Source organism: Linepithema humile, chromosome 8, assembly GCF_040581485.1.
Source record: "Linepithema humile isolate Giens D197 chromosome 8, Lhum_UNIL_v1.0, whole genome shotgun sequence".
In the NCBI taxonomy this organism is placed as follows: domain Eukaryota; kingdom Metazoa; phylum Arthropoda; class Insecta; order Hymenoptera; family Formicidae; genus Linepithema; species Linepithema humile.
Window position 1 is genome coordinate 12,054,529 of NC_090135.1, and position 19,668 is coordinate 12,074,196.

The 19,668-nt window shown below is 32.3% G+C and overlaps 4 protein-coding genes and 1 long non-coding RNA gene across 8 annotated transcripts; 3 read left to right on the top strand and 2 right to left on the bottom strand.

The window, feature by feature from the left end:
* Positions 1–175: 175 nt before the first annotated feature.
* TM9SF4 (transmembrane 9 superfamily protein member 4) lies at positions 176–6,257 on the top strand. Of its 2 annotated transcripts, XM_067360952.1 has the most exons (12): positions 177–372; positions 906–1,128; positions 1,420–1,471; positions 1,785–2,035; positions 2,270–2,419; positions 2,503–2,658; positions 2,830–3,104; positions 3,457–3,675; positions 3,796–3,953; positions 4,098–4,357; positions 4,565–4,748; positions 4,948–6,257. In XM_067360952.1, exons 4-12 carry the CDS (start codon positions 1,917–1,919, stop codon positions 5,185–5,187), a joined length of 1,761 nt encoding a protein of 586 aa, XP_067217053.1. In that variant the 5' UTR covers positions 177–372; positions 906–1,128; positions 1,420–1,471; positions 1,785–1,916; the 3' UTR covers positions 5,188–6,257. The 2 variants fall into 2 exon arrangements, with proteins under 2 accessions (XP_012222714.1, XP_067217053.1); XM_012367291.2 differs by lacking the exon at positions 1,420–1,471 and having other exon boundaries at positions 176–372.
* LOC105672390 (cell division control protein 6 homolog) lies at positions 6,111–13,120 on the bottom strand. Its single transcript, XM_012367292.2, has 13 exons — positions 12,747–13,120; positions 12,291–12,616; positions 10,949–11,914; positions 10,353–10,564; positions 10,048–10,188; positions 8,893–9,035; positions 8,531–8,601; positions 8,150–8,290; positions 7,844–8,011; positions 7,674–7,759; positions 7,440–7,562; positions 7,218–7,358; positions 6,111–6,840 (listed from the first exon to the last, which is right to left on the bottom strand). The coding sequence occupies exons 2-13, from the start codon at positions 12,577–12,579 to the stop codon at positions 6,679–6,681; spliced, it is 2,643 nt and encodes an 880-aa protein (XP_012222715.2). The 5' UTR covers positions 12,580–12,616; positions 12,747–13,120; the 3' UTR covers positions 6,111–6,678.
* A 141-nt stretch (positions 13,121–13,261) lies between these two features.
* LOC105672406 (RCC1 and BTB domain-containing protein 1-like) lies at positions 13,262–16,939 on the bottom strand. Of its 2 annotated transcripts, none has more exons than XM_012367322.2 (11): positions 16,651–16,939; positions 16,326–16,471; positions 16,029–16,192; positions 15,484–15,642; positions 15,046–15,400; positions 14,823–14,950; positions 14,459–14,725; positions 14,042–14,166; positions 13,850–13,947; positions 13,633–13,763; positions 13,262–13,528 (listed from the first exon to the last, which is right to left on the bottom strand). In XM_012367322.2, the coding sequence occupies exons 1-11, from the start codon at positions 16,779–16,781 to the stop codon at positions 13,388–13,390; spliced, it is 1,845 nt and encodes a 614-aa protein (XP_012222745.1). In that variant the 5' UTR covers positions 16,782–16,939; the 3' UTR covers positions 13,262–13,387. The 2 variants fall into 2 exon arrangements, with proteins under 2 accessions (XP_012222745.1, XP_012222744.1); XM_012367321.2 differs by having other exon boundaries at positions 16,029–16,249.
* A 291-nt stretch (positions 16,940–17,230) lies between these two features.
* Positions 17,231–18,060, top strand: LOC105672365 (uncharacterized). The gene is made up of 3 exons (XR_001100814.2): positions 17,231–17,392; positions 17,704–17,791; positions 17,866–18,060. It is a non-coding gene; the product is annotated as an uncharacterized lncRNA (long non-coding RNA).
* A 277-nt stretch (positions 18,061–18,337) lies between these two features.
* LOC105672364 (ribosomal silencing factor RsfS-like protein, 312) lies at positions 18,338–19,580 on the top strand. 2 transcript variants are annotated; one of them, XM_067360432.1, is made up of 4 exons: positions 18,345–18,439; positions 18,566–18,709; positions 18,992–19,252; positions 19,316–19,580. In XM_067360432.1, the coding sequence occupies exons 1-4, from the start codon at positions 18,388–18,390 to the stop codon at positions 19,489–19,491; spliced, it is 633 nt and encodes a 210-aa protein (XP_067216533.1). In that variant the 5' UTR covers positions 18,345–18,387; the 3' UTR covers positions 19,492–19,580. The 2 variants fall into 2 exon arrangements, with proteins under 2 accessions (XP_012222674.1, XP_067216533.1); XM_012367251.2 differs by having other exon boundaries at positions 18,338–18,709.
* The last annotated feature ends 88 nt before the right edge of the window (positions 19,581–19,668 follow it).

Consider the following 19,668-nt stretch of genomic DNA (forward strand, 5'->3'; position numbering starts at 1 on the left):
TTGTAGATATACAAAATACCACACTTTTTATAATCTAGATATTTTTTTTCATAAATGTTGGCCACATTTATAAGAGAAAATTTGATGAGTTTTGGAACACATTAAAATCGCGAGAACAGCCTGCAATTTCGATGTTTGGTTAAAATTTATCAAACTGAAAAGTATCATAACCTTTTTGTTGTAAGCTTTTATGATTGTTTTAAGTTATACCATAAATAAAGTACTTTCGGAGATTCTACACAGTTTCAAATACATTTTCTTTTATACTTTCTTTATATCGTAAACTAGGAAATGCTAAATTATGACGTATAGAGAATATTGTGGAAGTGCAAATTTTGGCGGGCTTGACAAACGTAGAGGTTAGAACAATTTGTAAGTTAATTAATATTACTGTAATTAATATTTATATTAAATAATGGATTTAAACATTGCAAATTTATTAAATTATACTAAATGTAAATTTTAACAAATTCGATGGTTTTCGTCAGACAATCACCGGTATACTTTTTTTTATTGATACCATTTTTCGCATGCGCGAACCCGGCCAACCTGTGACATTGATCGATAGGCATACAAGGTGATTGCGAAATTTAAGCTGAAGACAACGAGCTGGAACAGCGACGGCGTGGCGGGCGTAACGCGCTTTTATTAAAAGCAATTATAAATGAACACAATAATTGTAGTTGCATAGTTTTACATTTATATTAACAATGTACTGTCATTTTTATCTGCACACAATTTATTTTACTATATAGATGCTTACGCGTGCAATTACATATGATTAAACTTTGACAAATCTGACGTAAAATTGAATGTAAAATAAAATCCGTTGGGATATAATATTCTTATTTAAGAGCAAGAAGTTTATGTTACCGCGCTAATTCCAAATGTGTTTTTTGTTGCAGATTTTATGGAACGTCGGAAGGTAGGAAATTTTTTGTGACAATGTTGGCGCGCTGTTGCGCCCGCTCTGCAACCAGTTTCAATGCACGAGAGGCTCATTCAGGCTCATTTCTGACGTGATCGGTAGGATCGGTAGGAGTGAGGTTGTAGCGAGATTGCAGGCTAAAGACAGCAAGTGACGGCGTGGCGCGCCTTTACTGGAAGCGACAATAATCACGTAGAATGGTGAGTGTAATTACTATGTTTATTCATTGTCTGTTATTGAAGTGCGCGATTTTAATCGAAATTCTGGCGTTACGCTTCCGGGCGTGACACAACCTCACAGCGGCATTTTTCGTCCTTGTTTCATCGTGCGCATCTCGCTGCTGTTAAATTGACAATACGATTTGTGGTGTCAATTATACAAATACTTTATGCAGTCCACATTGTTACATTTCTTTCTTTTTACGTTTATATTAATAATGTCCAAGCAAATAGCATTTTTCTACAGGCGCACATATCTATGATTCATTCTAGTTTGCGTCGATGTTTACGCAACTGCGCGTAGCTGAATTCTCACAAATTTCTTGTAAGTTTAATTGTAAAAGTAATGATAAAATGCATCGAATATAATATTCTTATGTAATGATAAAAAAAACTTGCAACCGCGCTTGTTGTATAAGAGTTTACGCGAGTACTTTGGTTACAAGAATCATTATAAAATCCTGATTGTTGCATGAAAATAATTCTTCCTATTTCCTATAATTTATATAAAAAGCTACTGTAATATATTTAATATTATGCTTATATTTTACAATTTATAAACTTTAGTGGTCTAATGAAATTTGATACAATTAATTTAAGTCTAGCTTTATATTAATCAATGAAATTTTTAATAACAGGGAAGATTACAAAGAAATAGTGCTATACTAGTGGTGATATCTTTCTTGATTGAGACAAATGGATTCTATGTGCCTGGAGTGGCTCCTGTGGAATTCAAGAAGGGGCAGAAAATTGATGTCAAGGCAGTCAAAATGACCAGCATGCATACACAATTGCCGTATGAATATTATTCTCTTCCCTTTTGTTTACCCAAAAATGGAACCATTATTTATAAGTCTGAAAATTTAGGAGAAGTACTGCGTGGCGACAGGTAAACACAATAATTCATAAAAAGATATACTATTTTTTAATTAATGATATTTTAATCTTGATTTTATTATTTTTTAGATTGTTTTATGATTTTAATATATTATTAATTTTTTTGCTAACTAATTTTAAACTTTAATTTTTATTATTTTATGTTAATTTATTACATTCTTATTGTTTTATATTTTTATATTACTACAAATGCAATTTTAATCATTTCTATTTATACGTTTTACAGAATAGTGAATACTCCATATGAAGTCTTAATGGGAGAGGACATTAGCTGCAGATTATTATGTCACGAAACATCTAAGGAATTTATGAATTGGGATGAGGCAAATTCTCAGCATGTTATTCAGATGGTCCAGCACGAGTATTTTGTGCATTTGTAAGGACATTTTATTGTTCTATATCAAAATTTAATTTCATAAAATTCACAAATTAATTTTGTTTATCTTACATTTTTTGCAGGTTGATAGACAATCTGCCAGCAGCTACCAGGAAGAAACACAAAGAAACGAATAATGTGATTGTTTATCAAGGGTATCGTCTGGGTGGAATAATGAATGATCAAGTGTACATCAACAATTACCTCAAACTGAAGTTGAGTTATCATAAGCATGGCGAGTGAGTATAATTTAATTCAAAGTGTGCTTATGTATAAAATTTAGAATTGAATTAAATTAACAATTAAAATTGATCAAATTAAAAGAAAAAATCATGACAGCTTACGAACAGAGAACAAAAGAGCTCACAGAAAGAGCTGCAATTAAAAATTATGATTTTTTTTATCTGCAGGAACGAATTTCGAGTGGTCGGATTTGAGGTGGAGGATCGATCTATTGACACGTCACAGCTGAAATTTGACGGGAATACTTGCATTTTGCCAAATGAGGCAAGCCCACAATTTGTCAATTCCAAAGGCACGAAGCTACGTTTTCTATACTCAGTGGAGTGGAGGCAATCAGATGTCAGCTGGGCCAGTAGATGGGACATGTATCTTGGCATGAACGACGTCGAGATTCACTGGTTTGCCGTCATTAACTCTCTCATTGTCGTTTTCTTCTTATCCGGTAAGAGCACAATTATCAGCATTACAATTTACCGAATTCTTGTATAATCACAAAAAGATTATGATACTTTTAATTATAGAATGGTTTTGCATTTCTAACGCGTTTCAAAGTTTAAAAGAAAATATCTTTTTATGGATTACATTATAATTTTCAACAAAATAAAACTTTTGAAGAAATAAAATATATACGTAATCAAAAACATTCGATAATAATTTTCACATTTCTTAGAATATTGCACGTTAATTACTTTTCGATTGTCTATGAAACATGGATAATGCTAAATAATAATTATATAATATATGAAAAGCATGGTAAAGTTTTTTATGTTAATTTCGAAATTGCATAATTATAGGAATTATAACTATGATTATGGTGAGGACACTCAGACGGGACATCGCCCGATACAACGCAGGCGAAACCGAGAACTTATCGCCCTTGGAAGAGGCCATTGAGGAGACCGGTTGGAAGTTGGTGCATGGCGATGTGTTCCGACCACCGAACAACTCGCGCTTGTTCGCTGCCGTGATCGGCAGTGGTATCCAGATTTTCTTCATGGCTCTGATTACAATATGTAGGATATATGTGTATATATATATATATATTTTTTTTTTTTTTTTTTTTTTTTCTTCTAATTCCAAAAATAACGTAGAAATTAGATATTACATTACTTTACATATATTTATTTTTGCAGTCTTTGCGATGCTGGGAATGCTATCGCCGGCGAGTCGTGGTGCTTTGGGCACTTGTGCGATATTTTTGTATGTATTTTCCGGCCTAATTGCCGGTTATTTTTCGGCACGACTGTACAAGACAATGCGCGGTCGAGAATGGAGGAGAGCCGCTTTATTGGTAAAAATGTTATATGAGAATTATATAATATATTAATTATATAATATATTAATAATATTTTTATAAAGATAACATTTCTTTCTATCTCGATAATATATGAATATATGTTTCTATACAATCCATTTTTACCATTTTCGTTTGTAGACGGCGACGTTCTATCCCGGCATAGTCTTCACGACGTGCTTCTTCCTGAACTTCTTCATCTGGGGCAAGCACAGCTCCGGTGCTGTTCCTTTCACCACCATGGTGGCCCTGCTGTGTCTCTGGTTCGGCATCTCGCTACCACTGGTTTATCTCGGTTACTTCTTTGGCTACCGTAAGCAGCCCTTCATGCATCCAGTTCGAACGAATCAAATCCCCAGACAAGTTCCTGACCAACTGTGGTACATGAATCCGATATTGTGGTAAGTTTAAAAAAATATTTGTATGCCTCCTTTATTTGATTATTAACTGTTAATAAATATCACAATTAAAAATTGTAATATGATATAATTATATGCAAATATATATATAATACAAGACATATAATTGTACAAATAGTAACATATTAACATATAATTAATAGTAATATTTCTCAATAATTTTTAATTAGAAAAATCTCGTTTGTGCAGTACTCTGATGTCTGGAATCCTGCCGTTTGGTGCGGTATTTATCGAACTATTCTTTATCCTGACCGCAATGTGGGAGAATCAGTTCTACTATCTCTTCGGTTTTCTATTTCTTGTGTTTTGCATTCTTGTAATATCATGCTCGCAATTGTCGATAGTCATGGTCTACTTCCAGTTATGTGGTGAAGTAAGTACAGCAAGAAAATTAACAAATAATTACCAGAAAGACTTTTTCTTTTCAATTTACCTTTGACATTTAATTCGACACTTAATTTCTCTTTTAAAAATGCATTTTTTTAACAAAGTTAGTTTTTTTTCTTTAATTTTAGTTAAACTTTCTTTGTAATATTTTAATTTTTTGCTTTATTAACATTCTTCTTTGACAGGATTACAGGTGGTGGTGGCGCAGCTTTATCGTAAACGGCGGATCAGCAGTTTATGTACTGGCGTATTCCATCTTTTACTTCGTCACCAAGCTGGAGATTACTGAGCTAGTGCCGACACTCATGTACTTCGGTTATACGTTGCTCATGGTGCTCACGTTTTGGCTATTGACTGGCACGATCGGTTTCTTCGCCGCGTATGCCTTCATCAGGAAGATATACGCGGCTGTCAAAATAGACTAGTCGAAATTATCATTAGTTTAGTAATATATGAGCGAATAAATTTAGATTTTTTTAATTTAATGAGAGCAAGCGAGCGGATGAAAGAGTCAGAGAAAGAGGAGAGGGCTTAAATTTTCATATAGAAGCAATGAGTGAATTGGGAGCTGATGCATCTTTATCTTCCACGAAATTTTGACATTGCAAACGATTGCACCGAGTTTTGTGACTGATGTGTATGAATATATCGATATGTTGATAATAAGATTTCTAAATGTTTATCGTTGCGTCCGTCATACAAATACAGTAAAAACTCCATATTCGCCCGGAGCTTGTGTACTAGAGAAAAAAATTTGTATACATATATATATATATATATATATATATATATATATATATATATATATATATATATAGTTTTTATTTCATATTTGAAAATATATATTTATATAAATTTATATATATTTATATAAATAATTTATATTTATATAAATATATAATAAATTACAGGTTTCAGATATATAATATATGAGTTATTTCAAAATATAAATATATATTTTTTAACGAAAGTAGTAGAAAATTATTTTAGCAATACAAGTATTAACAAATACTTTTATTTATTTTATTATTTCCATTATATCTTCACGCGGAGAAGCAAATTTTTATCCGTGAACAAAGAGTATGCGAATCTGGAGCTTCCGCTGTATGATAGATCTATTTTTTATTTAAGTTAGTCGTGCGATTTTCCCTGTGAGTACTTATGATACATTCACAATGACACAAGAGAAAATAATCGATGAAATTCGCGATCAGGATACAGGCTATATCAATATTGTTCCTCGTCGCAAAGAAACCAGGAGCTCTGTAAAAATATTCAAGTGATGTGATATTAGTAACAGACAACGTGCGAAAGTATTATATAGCCGATAATGAGCCAGTCTGAAGTGTTAATCATACGTTTCCTTTAATGAGAATACGTTACAATACATGCAGTCTTGCAACCATCTTGGCAGATCGTTGTTATAATAATGATAATAATGATCGTAGCATATATAATGTAAGAATAACAATATAAAGTTTACATATTTACTTTACGCTCGCGCGAGTTACATTTTCATTCCTTAACTTTTTAGACATTATATCAGAAACTTTGAGAACGTCTGATTCTCTCCATTGAGATTCGATTTATAATATCAATTTTTTTCCCCGCAACGTCCACTTGTATAAAATCATATCAACACTTGTGTATAAAAAGTCTTTTAGTAAACGTGTTTTTCCGTAGTAGAACTATATACATCGAGATTAATATGACCGTTATATATAATATATCACAAGAGTAATGTTTTATATCACTGATGTATATAATACGCGATCGATACACGTGTACGAAAAGTGTATGCAAATTTGTTCTGAATATTTCGAAAATTATATCCTCCGCACACATGAGTATCATTGTGATATATAATAGAATATAAGCATTACTATAAGATCGAAATTTCCTTATGATCAAAGTTGTCAAGGCATCTTCAAGCGAGAATACGCGTATCGTCTGGGTCTGAGTTTCACTATCAGATATATAAACACGCATGTCAGACTGACTTTATAAATAAGGATTACAGTAGACTCCACGGGCATGTAACACTTGGAGACGGAATAATTGCTGGGAGTGAAAGTGCCCTGAAATAAAGACATCATTTACAGACGGTGTCTCGACAGAGATAATTCATATTGCAGGTTATAATTACAATACACTAAATTTTAATTAAGCTTTATTGTTTTCACTTATAGAGACCCGGATCAAATACCAGAATCATTAAATAGCATTAAAATGTAATGCTTAAAAGTTAAATTTAAGGAGCAATTTAAGGAATATTGCTTATTACTAAAATTAATTTAAAACGTGTTTAATAAATAATATTTCTTAGTTGATTGCTATAGCAAAGTTTTTTTATCTTTTACTATATAAAATATGAAAATTGTTAAAATTTTCGTATGAAAGTGTATAAACTGAGAGCCCGTAATGAATTAACATTTAACAATTAGATGAAATTTACCATGAGGAGAGACGGATTGACTTTGTTGCGCCAGCTGAAGGATGAGATCGTAAATTCCAAGACGTCCTCTCGATGTATTTTCCTGCAACCGTGATGCGTGTGGCCAGCGACGATCAATCGTGGATTCAGGATATCTAGAAGCTACAAAAGTACACTGTTGAATCTTGCGTCAGCATTTAAATACACGTGACAATGCAATGAATGACATTTTTATTAACGTACTTGTTCCGATGCCTCTTTCGACAGGCATTCCCATCGCTCTCGGAACTTGATGGCCTTTATCTCATCGGGTGCCTGATCCAGCTCGTTGCAGATCTCGTCGGATTCTCGATACATTGGATAGTGCTGCGAGAGGAATACATCTTTGTTAATTTTGCAAACAGAATTTTTTCCTCGGAATTGAATTGAACTTTTAATGATGCTATTTGTAAATTATAACATAAGGGAAGAACTAACTTGCAACAGTATAGGCCTACTATATCTGAAGATCGCGCTTGTGTTGTAGCAATCATTGTCGATCTTTCTCGCACATTTCAGATCTTCTGCAATGTGATAGATATTTTAACCATTAATCGATTACAGGAATCTTGGATATGCAGTACGAGAGTGCATGAACGATAGCTCACTGGCTATTTTGTTCACCGCCATCTCAGTTGGTCGGCACAGAAAGCAGCCGTCCCCTTCCAGCGCCATGCTGTTGATCAGCACGAAGTGATTGTCACGTATGCTCAACCGTCGCACATTCGAGCTTTTTAAACCGTTAATGAATCGCTGATTGCGATATGGAGTGATCGCTGCAAATGTAACCCAAGAGTGAGCCGCAGAAGTGATTAAAATACAATTACAATACTCTTGTGTTTGATTTAACTAAAAAACACATTATTTTGAATCTATTATTCCAAGAAAAACATTCATAAAGGCACATTCCATACCATAATGAAATCCCATATCGTGATTGCCAGCAACAACATAGAGATGCGTGTCTTTGGGCACATAAAACAGGGAATGGAACCTTCGTATGTAGTACTCAAACTCGACAGAGCTACACCATTGCCCTTCGTCAAAAATATCACCTGATATTATAAATATTATAAATAATGATGATGAAGCAAGGATCTTTAGAATTATGTCACATCCTTTGAGTCTTGGATTGAGTTTACATTGTTAAAAAGATTTAATTTCTATTATATTTCTATGTAAAAAATAAATAAAATTAATCTATGAACAAGCATTAGAATTATTTTAGTTTAAAGTCTACGCTTTATATATGATATGTCAAGACTTGAAGGATTAAAAATGTAAATGCTACACACCTAATATAAAAACTAAATCTGGTCGATGTAATGCCATCATAGTCTGGAATGCTCTGTACATTTGCCATTCCCTGCAACAATGTATCAATCATTTTTTAATGGATATTATATAAGATAAACATTACACAAAAAGATATTTAACATGTTGAATGCCTCGCGAATTTTACATGTCTCACCAATCAGGCCTCAATGAAATTTTCGTTATATTTAATATAACGATAAGTGATAAAATATTGTAATAAAATGATTCAATGGGGATTATATTATATTACGATACTTTGTAACCTTTTCTTGCTGAGGGTCACCAATGGCATTCAACGTGTTAATAGATATATCTAATTGAAGACTTTTGATGCACAAACCTGCGTAATTTGTCAAACCAATGACCCTCTCTGGAACCTAATAAATGAGTATCTGCAATGAACATTGCTTTCACAGGTTTATCCATTGTGTCCACACGTACACTGAGATCTTCTTTTTGAGGATTTAAAGCAGGCCATTCGCACTGAGATCAAATAATTTTTAAGTTAGTTTAGAATAGATTGGAAACTTCTTTATTGAAAAGTTGAGTTCTTTCAATAAGAAAATAAAAAGTGATATTGCAGACACTCACCTGTATGAGTACCAAGTAATACACGAGAAATTCACAGAAAAATAATATAAAAGCTAAACCTACAATTGCGTTGAGAAACGTTTTGGGGATGAGCGTCCCAAGATACATCCTTGAGATTCTTTAAGATTCATATGTTACATTGACAATGACTGTTACACATTCAATCCCCTGACTACATTTTTATGATTGTAGGGTAAACAATGTGAATATAACCGAGAGCTCTTAACCTAATGTAATTTGTACCTAACTTAACCCTAACCTTAACTAACTTCGCATGATCGTACATAAAACACCACGGGCCTTCGTTTTTGAACAGTATTATACCCTTTTTTTTAATATTAATATTCTACTTCGTTATTTTTTTAATTTTCAATATTTTGTTTCATTCAGAAATACGAATATGTAATTTAGCATTAATTAAAGAAAATGGAGAAGAAAAGAATTTCTCACATATTACATCCAATTTATTTTATATAAAATATACTTTATTTATAATCGTCAAAATATATCTTACATTTTGTGCAAATATCAGACGTGCTCACAGTGTATTCTGTATAAACTTAAAAATTTAGTACATTATATACAATGTGATATGTGATACATAGCAGTGGCGTCCAAAATAACTTTATACAAATGTTAAAATATATCAGTCATTTAGAAAAATACTAAGTGGAAAAATATTCCATGATAATGTAACAATCGATCGACAATCACGACGTGCCCATGCTATATACAAAATATGTAAAAAGTATCAAATAAATTAATAGCAACTGAACGATATTAAATTAAACGTTAAATTTTTCGAATTATTCTATAAGCAACTCGCATCGTTGATAATCTCACTCAACATCTCCTTGTCTTGCAAGGCCATATCTAATTCCTCCTGATCCCACTGCAGATTTACCTTGCGCAAACGTGCCTCCTTTCTGCCAATGACTCTCAAAATGCCCCTGGTCTCTATCAGTGAACATAAGTTTACGAATTCGGAAATGTCGACAGCGTGCACGTTACGCTTCTTACAGACTTTTTTGTAGACTTCATACAACTGAAATAAACAATGTTGCATGAGAAATAACACATAGTTATAATTAAATTAAATTTAGTAACCATAACGTTATGCAACTAATTACATATTTAAATATAATAATTTAACATAACATATTTTAATAAGCTTTTAATAACGGTTCAATAAACTATTAATGAACTTACTCTTCCGATAGTGATGTCTTTGTTTCTTCCTTTGTTCAGGATAAGCAACATGGCACAAAGTAATAATTTTTGTTGGAGAGGAAACGTGTCCTGTTCTTTGTCGAGATTTTGCGTGCCTCCGTAGACTCCATTTAGGATCGTAACTACTTCCTTTAAGTCAGCTGGTTTTTCTGTTACTTCCGTCTGCTTCTTTAAAGACTCTGTATTTACATCTACATTAAAAATAGAAGATTAGACACACACATACACATGTATGTTCTCTTAATTATTTAAATTAATTATTATTCCTATTAGGTTGATGCAAAAGATTTGTCGCTTCTCCATAAAAATCTATTTTAAATAAAGTTATTATAAGAGCTTGGTGTTTTTTAAATTGGATCATATGAAAATTTGTCTTCCGATAAAAATAATGTATTGGAATCAATGATATTTTAGTTTATAAAAATTATAATGTAAGTTTCTGTCTTTTATCTTACTTGACAAGTTCCACAAACCTTTTGCACCAACGTAGTATTTGACATTATTAGATTTTTAATATTTTATATCATTATAATTTTAATATTAATCTTTTATATTTTATCAAAGCAGAAAATTACCATTATCGTTCGACGGACGCAACACTTGCGCCAGCTGATGTGATTCGGCCAATTCCACCACTCGCCTGCTGATATCCAGAGCACGTCTGATGTCTCCAGAGATCGCGGCTACCTTGCCCGCAAGCAGATGTATCGCTGATGCAGTGAAAATGCAGGTCGCATTTGCTTGCTGCAGCCGCGCGGATATTATATCAGCTATCTGCTGTTTCGTGTATGGCGCAAAATGCATCAGTGTCGGTTTTAGCTCGCATCTCGCCTGCAGTCTGGGCAGTATCCGATCAGTGAGGTCCAACGCGTTGGCGATACCGACGAGGACTAGCCGGGATTTCGGTATGGATGGCCACTCAAATATGCTATACAGCACAGATTGATTCTTGCTCTCCAGTTGATCGATCTCGTCCAGCACTAGCAGCAGCGTCTTGTGTCTGGACTTTAAATATTTCTCTATGATAACCTTGCTGTTTTTCGACTTTGTCGTGTTTATGGCCAGTTCCTGGATTATCTTTGCATAGATAGCTGCTGCAGATTTGACGGTGGTGCAATTGACGTAGACCACTTTGAACTTAGATTTCAAATCCAGCTGCTGCATGATCTTGAACAAGCTAACAGTCTTGCCGGTGCCGGGCGGACCAGAAATATATAGTGATCCCGACATCTCACTCTCCAAGTATCCCAGCAAAAATTCCCGCAATCTAGCTAACTCCTCTTCCCTTCCAGGCAAGTCTTCTGTCGCAGAACTGTGTAGTGCTTTGCGCGCGTTTTGATACTTGTTGGATTCAAATATTGATTTAGAAGTTAATTTATCTTCCTTTTTGCGAGAATGCAGACCAAATAACTGCTTGGGAGCTAATTTGCCTTCTTTTTCAGTAGACAAATGTAATTTGTCCAGAAGAGTGGATGGCGTTAGAGAGGACTGTAACTGTAGCTTGGTTCTTCTCTGTTTGGGTGGTGTGGGAGTATGTTGCTCTGAAATAAGACATAATTTATATTATATCACAGTTATAGATATAGTATGATATAGTATTCATTTTATAACTTTTATTATATAATATAAATATAACTATAATTTTTATTAATTAAAAAATATTTTTAATTTGAGAATATATATCCCATATATGGGGAAACAATTTATCTATACAATTTATACAAATTTTTATTATAATCATAGACATATTATGATCACAATAAAAAAAATCTATAAATTGTATATAAGTTGTTTTTCAATATATGATATAAATTCTCATATTAAAAATATAAGATACCTTGAAAGAAACATTCAAATAAATAATTGTACTCCATATTCATGTAACAAATGTAGCTTGACATTTAGTCTGAGATTCACCATCTGATTCACTGCATTTGCGTTGTCTCGGTGTGCTGGTGGTACTATTCGTCCTATTCTTCACGTTCACCCTCTTATGCTTTTCTGCCTTCGTGTTCTCGATATCAGAGTCAGACTCAGATTCACTGCTGGTCAAAGTGACGATCTTCTTTACAGTCGGTGTGTATGTGGACAACGTGTGTCTCGCTGTTGCGTTCGAGAAATCCTCTCTCGCAACGTCCTCTTTGCGCCCATAGAAATTGCATTTCTTTCGAATAGGAAAAGAAATTGTGGTCTGTACGCTCGACATCGTTGCTGTGTGTCAGCCAATGTGATACCACAGATTTCTAAGTAAAAATAATATTAAATTTAAGAATATCACTAAGCACAGAAATTAATTAATTAATGTAGTGTGTATAATCAACACAATTTCTCTCCAAAAGAAGAAAAGTTTGATAAAATTTGTATACAACTCACCGAAATTCTCTTCTACTGTCACGACGTCTTCACAGATCAACGAAATTCTCTCCTTTTATTACGATATCTTCCCGTTCCAAATTCTTATTTTGTACACCACAAATATTCTTCAGAATGTTCACGAAATAAAAGTACGAAATATGCTCGTGTCAACAGTTTTTACGATAAAAAATTATCTATCAAGATCTTGATGCAACACGTCATTTCCTGCGCAACAAGTATATGTCCATATATGCCAAACCACTCAGCTGTGTCCTGTTCTTGGCGGGATGGGCTTTAAACGCGGGAAAACGACGGAATGCGGCATGCAACACGATGTCACTTCGGAACGCGGAATCGATTTTGGATAAAGACCCTAGAAGGTCGACTTCTAGGGTCTTTAGTTTTGGAAATAAATGAAAATGTCAAGGTATATCCACATAAATTTCCATAATTATTTGCAGTGTATGAAGATACATAAAGAAATCAACAAACGCTCATCACTTGGAAATACATATTAATAATAAAAAGTACAATGATAAAAAACCAATCTTTTATTTTCTCTCTCTCTTTTAAAAAATGTAACATTTAGGAACAGAGTTGTCATAACTTTCTGTCGAAATATATTCTATATTTTATTTTAATATATTGCATTGTACTCTTTAGGAGGATGGCGAACCAGCATTTGCTGCATTAGGCATAAAAGCATCTTTGGTTTTTTCATTCCACTTGGAGCAAATTTCAGTTAGAATAACGGATTTTTTGCGATCTTCAGCAAATTTATAGCAATATTTTTCCAATTCCTGTAAATTTTGATAATATTGACAGATATATAAATTTATTTTAATAAATTTTAGTATTAAGATTTCTAAATTCAGAGCAATACATTACAAATAACAATCATTACCTTTAAATTGTATTTTTTTGCCTTGTCGTAAATAAACGCTAGATTTGACACAGTAATTTTTTCCTTTATTATACAAACGCATTCCTCCTTAAGCTTTGTCTCGCAATAGACTTCGGTTAAAGTTATGAGATCTGTTATGAGTAAAGAAACACTATTTTAATCGTGAATTTTAAATAATAACGAATTTTAAATAATAACATTCTGAACTCTAACTTACTGAATGCATCTTCGGGAGGTAAATCTACTACACCAGTATATAAATATTTTAAGAAAGCCTTGTATATGGAGTATGAAAATTGTTCGTTTTCGATGACACTGTAGAACAAGGCAACGTGCAAAAAATTAAGTTAAAGAACAAGATTAATAAGTTTAAGAAATGTATAATGAGAATTCTTTTATAAATACTTACTTTTGATTGGATTCTGCCCAATTATGTTGGAACATATTTCTGAAATACTCACAACGAGCCCTTAACATAGCTTTATGAACATAAATAGGCTTTCCTTTGACTTTTATCGTAAGATCACTTGTTGCCTATAACAAAAGAAAAAATAAAAATTATATGTGATAAAACAAGTGTACATAATATGAAATTAATGTACGATAAAGTTTTTGTATTTTCCAATTAAAAACAAAGTTTAATACATGTTTTCGAGAACAAAAATTATTCAAATAATGATCATAATACCTTCAATAGATTTTATTTTCATTTAAAAAAATCTTATATCTACTTAAATTTGAAAATTTACTTAAAATAAAGTTTGATAGAAGAATGACCAAGCTAAATAGTGTATAAAATAAATAAAAGCTAGTGGATAAAACTTACGGGATCATCGAACATAGTTTCCACAGATTTTAATACACTTAACTCTTCACCCAACATGATCAACGGTCGATACATAATGCCCATTGAGTTATTGAAAGCGAAAACATCATACATGTTCGAAAACAAGGTAACTGTGGGAAGCACAATATGCAATCCAGAATACGAGCCCCATACATAGATACGTCCATCTTTATTCAAGGCAACACTTGTGTCGGCGCAATGTATAGCAGCTATGTCCACCACTTTCCCCATTTTAGATTGTTCCAACTGTTGATCCAAAAATTTTTTAATTTCTTTTCTCGATTGTTTTTCTTTATTATTATTACTATTACTATTACTATTATTATTATTATAGACAAATTACCTTAATTGGAGAAAGAACTTTCTCTTTATTGCCAGTGCCTAATTGTCCACAATTATTTTGGCCCCAGACGTACAACTCTCCTTTATCAGTGAGCATTATTACATGCCTGCTTCCACAGACTGCTTTAACTGAAACATTAATATTGGTCCTTCAGTAGTTTATCAATTGCTTCTTGTCGAATGTCGCATGCTTTAAAAATAAATTTTATAGACAAGCAAATTACCTATTTTGACGCCTTTTCGTGAGAAAATTTTATGAGGCATTTTAAAGTTTTCAAAAATTTGCTTTATACGTATATTATCCCTGTAATTGTTATCAATATTGTTATCATTACAGTTATCAATACTAGGATAATTATCATCACCACTATAATCAATGGCACGATAAGAGTCAACTTCAAAATTATCGCCCCAAGTGTAAATGTCACTATTATCAGTGACTATTACGCTACACCAACGACCACAAGCAATATATACAATTTTCTTTGCATCAAATTCATCTTTCATTTGAATTGGTGTATAGTGTATAATAACTATGCCATTTTTTGCCTCAAAAATGTTTAAACCCCAAGTATAAACCTAAATTAAAGAATTATGTAACTCATAATACAGCTAATTATTAAAATAATAATTATTATTCATATATGTTAATTCTTACTTACTTTTCCATCATTCGTAAGAGCAAGACAATGGTCTTCACCACATGCAATGTCTATAATACGACAGTGTTGCAAAAAAGCCAAGTGAGTTGGTGTGCGCACTGTTTCTTTGGCAGTTCCTAATCCTAAGCTTTTTCCATTATTATCACCCCAACAATATACCTTTCAAAAACAAAGCTATTAAACATTTTTATATCATTCATTCCTTTTGTATACAAAACATCACATAATTTAGATATGACATTTGATCAAGATTTACAGCTATATCTTAATCTATAAACCTAAAAAGCAAGTCTTTACTATATCTCAACAATTTACACTATAAATAGCAATATGTGAAAAGAACTTCATTAAAAAACTTAAAAAATGTTATTTTAAAATATAATGCAAGAAAGTTTAATTTGATTTCTTTCTTATAATATTACAGTTTAATACAATTACAATGAAATATTAAAAACCTTACAGTTTAATATAATTACAATGAAATATTAAAAGCCTTATAAAGTTTTGTCACATATGTTTATACATTCATTCAGATTTTAACATACCTCTCCTTCTTCTGTAAGAGCAAAAACCTGTGAAAACTTGCGAGGACCTGGACGTATACGATGAAATAATGTTTTTATGCCTTTCCGACAAAGAATAGACACTATTCTTGGATGCAGAGTATACTTTATAAAGCCTATTCCCAATCGACCTTTGGAATTCTTGCCTAAAGCATATACCATTTTATTTCTAGTTATGATTAGAGCCCCGTTACATTCCATACCTGTTTGAAAAAATCTCATAATGTGTAACAATATTACCAAAATAAAATATAACAGAAAAAACAAAACAAAAATTACCAGAACCAAATACCATAACGGTATCAATCCGTGAAGCAAATTCTGGCTGTAGCAAATTTAAGATCGGCCACTTCTTGAGATCCATATGATATTTCCCATTCGCGAAGTTGCCTTTCAATTTTCTTTTCTCCCTTTTCCGCATTTTTCTATTGACAATTGATTTTTTAAGTTATTGAAGATATTCATCCTTTGATTAATTAATTCTACTTTTGTTGCTGCTTTTCATCTTGATTTTATGCGGTGAATTAACGTCTTCGATTACGACATCACTATTTTTCGGTAACATGCATTTTATAGAAAAAAAAATTAAGAAATAAAATACAACCGAACTACGCTCCGATGACATATTGTTGGATTTTCGCTTCTTCTATAGTCGTGACTTTTTTTCTCTTCTGAGGAAGATGACGATGATGACGATAATGACGATAACGATGATATCGATTCATCTGATGACATGTCAAAAGTAGCAATTATGTGCAAAACACTGCTTTGTTTTTGTACTTTTAATGTAAGCAAAAAAGGAAGCTTTCTGTAAAAGAACAACAATGAACAGCGACGTTAACTTATCAACAGAAAGATTGCAGTACCCTCTTTTTCGATGCGTTTCGGGACGCAATAAAATTAAGCTAGCAACACACGGTGCAATTTTTCGTACTAGGGCTGCGTTCCGAAATTCACTGCCGGTGCTGAAAATCTATAGTTTACGTCACGTATATTGTAGATTTTCAGTACTGACAGTGAATTTTGGAACACAGCTATAAACGTGGCGTAATGCCCATATCAGACTACACATTGAAGATTGAAGATTGAAATTTGACCAATCAGAACAAAGAACTTTTGGCTCCTTTTCTGGTAATTTTGAGAAATGTCTAGTCTGTAATTATTTCAACGTACCAAAAACGAGTATGCGCATGCCCGAAAAGCAACCTGCCTGGAAAAACTGAACGTGCTTTTGCTTCTTCCATATTGATATGAAGAGTCATCGAGTACTGTAGTCTGAAAATCCAAAGTGATCGAACGTTTCTATACGTGTATAGATCTCTTTAATTTGTAAGATGAGAGCTAAGGTAAGTCATTATCAACTACTGTTAATGTTTATTTTATTTTGTTAACATAAACGATTATTTCGCTACGTAAGATGTATGGATATTGAAATGGATTAGTCGTCGTTCGCGTCCGTGTGTAGCTACCTTCGTTTACACATGACGAAAAAATTCGTCACGTGTCGACAAGCTTGCTAATCGAATTTAGTTTCTTTATCGTTATTTTAGTTAATTTGAAAAAATTTTCTGCGTTCTACTTATCGCAATTTTTACAAAGGAACACGGAAATTTTTATTAACAAAAAAATTGCTAATGTTTTTGTATTTAATTTGCAGTGGCGTAAGAAGAGGATGCGTAGGCTAAAACGCAAAAGGAGGAAGATGCGTGCGAGGTCCAAATAAACGGATTTTCACACGTGACTCTGTAAGTATAAATTTTATTACACGGTGCCAGGAATCAATGTCTGTTTAACTAACAATTCTTATGAAATATTTCAGCCGTGGGAAGAACAGACCTGTTTGCTTCAATCAATGGATGAACTTCTAGAATTTTGGTGGACGGACTAAACTCTTCATCATTTCATTTTGACCAGCAATTCCAAAATACAAGTTCAATGGATGTTTTTTGCACAGAGAGCATTTTATATATGTAAATCTTGTTTGGTTAAATATATCAACTATTCAAGATAAAAATTTGTCTTTTATCCAAATATCTCATATTTATTTTCTCTAAAATGTGTTTGTGCATTTGTATTTTTATAGATATTCAAGTATCAAAAATTAAATTTGAAAAGTAAAATTATTTTGAACGTAAAAATAAAATTATATATATATATATATATATATATATATATATATATATATATATATATATATATATATTTAATTTTTGCACAATTTATATATGCATAATTGCTGTGCAAAAATGAGTATAATGTAACAATTGTAAAATGAGTATAATGTAACAAATACATTTCGATCATATTACGATCTATAACCTCACTTTTCAAATTGGTCGACATGCGTTCGTGCATCTTGAAAAATCTTCTTTGTACGCGGCGAATATTGCGCGGTAATTACGCGAAGACGTTAACGTATTCTCAGTTGAAATTAACGAGACGATTCTCGAATAATGTAGGCAATAAGTATGACAACGAGAATAACAATGTGCGTAGGGGTGATAATCATAACCTTGCAGCTGCTATAAATGAAAAATACAAGCTTTTCTCCGAGAATGCAGACGTAATCTTGGATGTGAGCGAAGAACGGCAGAGGATCAATCTTGAAGAACTACAGGCACAAGAGGAAGTCCATAATCCTTACGCTGATCTAAACCTAAGTCGTGAGCATAAATTGAGAGCCATCCATATTAAAGCAATCAGTGATAATAATACAAAAAATTTATATAACTTATGTTATATTATTAAAACACAGTAATTTTTATAAAATATAGTAATGTGATATTGAATGTAATAAAATATAATAATATAGTTTGATTTAAAATAACATATATATAAGATAAATGTTCCAATACACATGCTGTGTGTGTGCAAAGGATTATATATATATATATATATATATATATCCTTTAATAATGTAATAACAATGAAATTGTATATCTTAGATGGTGTTACTGATGTGTTTGACATTGAGGATCTCGTCGCATTGCTAGAGCGAGACAAAGCCAGAAACATCTTTGTTGCATCAGTGCCAAAAGAATATGCTTATGTGGACTACATTGTTGTTGTGACAGGAAAATCGCAGAAGCATATGAGTGCACTTGCCACTTTTGTACGCAAGGTTTATAAATTGAAAAAACATCAGACTGACCAAATACCTAAAATTGAAGGAGAGCAATCAAAAGATTGGATAGCAATAGATTTAGGTAATTAAATTTTGTATATTAAAAATTGTGACAAGATTATTACATGATTTTTTTATATTGCAGGAAATATTGCTCTGCATATCTTTTCTGATTCTGCTAGAAAACATTACGATTTGGAAACCCTGTGGACGGTTGGCTCGCAATACGATGATAAGACTAATGAGTTAGAAGAGTTGAATATTATGGATCAGTATAATGCTTTCTTGGTTGATTTTCAACCAGCTGATAAAGCTCAATGATTTTGTTGAGTATGCGTGATTCAATAAGTTATAAACTTATCGAGCTAATTAAAAATAAAATTAATAAACATTATTCTTCAATAACATAATTCTACAACTGTAGTATTGCATTACCTTAGTATTCTATATCAAAATTTTCAAAATAATTTAATGCATAGAATATAATATAATTATTAA

What these genes read in the sequence shown, in the direction of transcription:
- LOC105672390 (XM_012367292.2), bottom strand. Translation starts at nt 12,579, where the DNA reads ATGTCGAGCGTACAGACCACAATTTCTTTTCCTATTCGAAAGAAATGC. An exon ending in CAAATGCAGTGAATCAGATG is followed by an intron (nt 11,915 to 12,290) that starts GTGAATCTCAGA and finishes GTCTTATTTCAG; the next exon opens with AGCAACATACTCCCACACCA. An exon ending in TCAATCCGTCTCTCCTCATG is followed by an intron (nt 6,841 to 7,217) that starts GTAAATTTCATC and finishes TCTTTATTTCAG; the next exon opens with GGCACTTTCACTCCCAGCAA.
- LOC105672364 (XM_012367251.2), top strand. Translation starts at nt 18,388, where the DNA reads ATGCGTTCGTGCATCTTGAAAAATCTTCTTTGTACGCGGCGAATATTG. An exon ending in CGCTGATCTAAACCTAAGTC is followed by an intron (nt 18,710 to 18,991) that starts GTGAGCATAAAT and finishes TGTATATCTTAG; the next exon opens with ATGGTGTTACTGATGTGTTT. An exon ending in TTGGATAGCAATAGATTTAG is followed by an intron (nt 19,253 to 19,315) that starts GTAATTAAATTT and finishes TTTATATTGCAG; the next exon opens with GAAATATTGCTCTGCATATC.
- LOC105672406 (XM_012367321.2), bottom strand. Translation starts at nt 16,781, where the DNA reads ATGTCATCAGATGAATCGATATCATCGTTATCGTCATTATCGTCATCA. An exon ending in TGTCATCGGAGCGTAGTTCG is followed by an intron (nt 16,472 to 16,650) that starts GTTGTATTTTAT and finishes AATTGTCAATAG; the next exon opens with AAAAATGCGGAAAAGGGAGA. An exon ending in ACCTCCCGAAGATGCATTCA is followed by an intron (nt 13,764 to 13,849) that starts GTAAGTTAGAGT and finishes TACTCATAACAG; the next exon opens with ATCTCATAACTTTAACCGAA.
- TM9SF4 (XM_012367291.2), top strand. An exon ending in CATGGCTCTGATTACAATAT is followed by an intron (nt 3,676 to 3,795) that starts GTAGGATATATG and finishes TTATTTTTGCAG; the next exon opens with TCTTTGCGATGCTGGGAATG. An exon ending in GGAGGAGAGCCGCTTTATTG is followed by an intron (nt 3,954 to 4,097) that starts GTAAAAATGTTA and finishes TTTCGTTTGTAG; the next exon opens with ACGGCGACGTTCTATCCCGG.